This window comes from Sinocyclocheilus rhinocerous, unplaced genomic scaffold (assembly GCF_001515625.1).
Source record: "Sinocyclocheilus rhinocerous isolate Xijiao unplaced genomic scaffold, SAMN03320098_v1.1 scaffold247, whole genome shotgun sequence".
Classification (NCBI taxonomy): Eukaryota; Metazoa; Chordata; class Actinopteri; order Cypriniformes; family Cyprinidae; genus Sinocyclocheilus; species Sinocyclocheilus rhinocerous.
Window position 1 is genome coordinate 631660 of NW_015662919.1, and position 1007 is coordinate 632666.

General features: G+C 25.7%; 1 protein-coding gene across 1 annotated transcript in view; it reads left to right on the forward strand.

Annotated features, from left to right (window-relative positions):
- LOC107728306 (AT-rich interactive domain-containing protein 4B-like) overlaps positions 1 to 1007 on the forward strand; it is a 74883-nt gene that overhangs the window by 28979 nt on the left and 44897 nt on the right. Inside the window, exon 9 of the mRNA XM_016538432.1 lies at positions 254 to 395. Within this exon, the coding sequence (XP_016393918.1) occupies positions 254 to 395 (142 nt within the window). The remainder of the gene's footprint in view (positions 1 to 253; positions 396 to 1007) is intronic.

The window sequence follows — 1007 nt, forward strand, 5'->3', positions numbered from 1 at the left end:
ATATATATATATATATATATATATATATAGTTTGATTGTCATGCAAATAATGTCATAATACAATCATTCTTAATTTACCTGAACATACATGTAATTTTCTGTATGTAATATATAATGTTTGGTTTTGGTCAAATGTGATCTGAATATGATTTCATGAAATTCATATGTAAATGTAAAATGAGCCACGTTTTTGAAGTTTTACATCTTTCAGTCTGTTGTTTATTTCACATTAACCTGTGATCTGGTTCCACAGTCAAGAAGAGGAGTCATCTTCATCGTCTAGTGAGGAAGAGGAGGGCGATCAGCAGCAAAACGAAGAGCTTTACGGCAAAGTGGTGTGTGTGGATGGAGTCGTCACTAGCGACAAGAAGAAAACCACATGGTATCCTGCGCTGGTGAGTCACAAAAATCAAGCCTTTAGGTGAAGCTAAATTCTATCATGTTAAAAAAACAAGTATATTTACATACATTTGAATTATAAAAATTCATTACTAAAATTACTAAAACTGAAATAAAAGTAAAAAAGCTAATTAAAGCTTTTTAATAATTAAAGCTATATTAAATTATATAATAATAATTACTCAAATTAAAAATAAAAACTGAAATGTTTATGTAGTATAAATATATATAGTATTTAACCTCTTCAGGCTTATTTTTGTGCATTAATATATAATTCATATAAATTTATTTCAGTATACATTTTTGCTATACATATAGTATAGAAGTTACTTAAAATTAAAAATTATATTAAATTATATAATTATAATAATTGTAATATTTATAAATTGTAATAATTATGTAAAATTATATTAAAACAATAAATAAATTATGTGTATTACAAAGTATATTTCAATGTGTATGTGTATATACAGTGGGTACGGAAAGTATTCAGACCCCCTTAAATTTCTCACTCTTTGTTATATTGCAGCCATTTGCTAAAATCATTTAAGTTAATTTTTTTTCCTCATTAATGTACACACAGCACCCCATATTGACAGAAAAACACA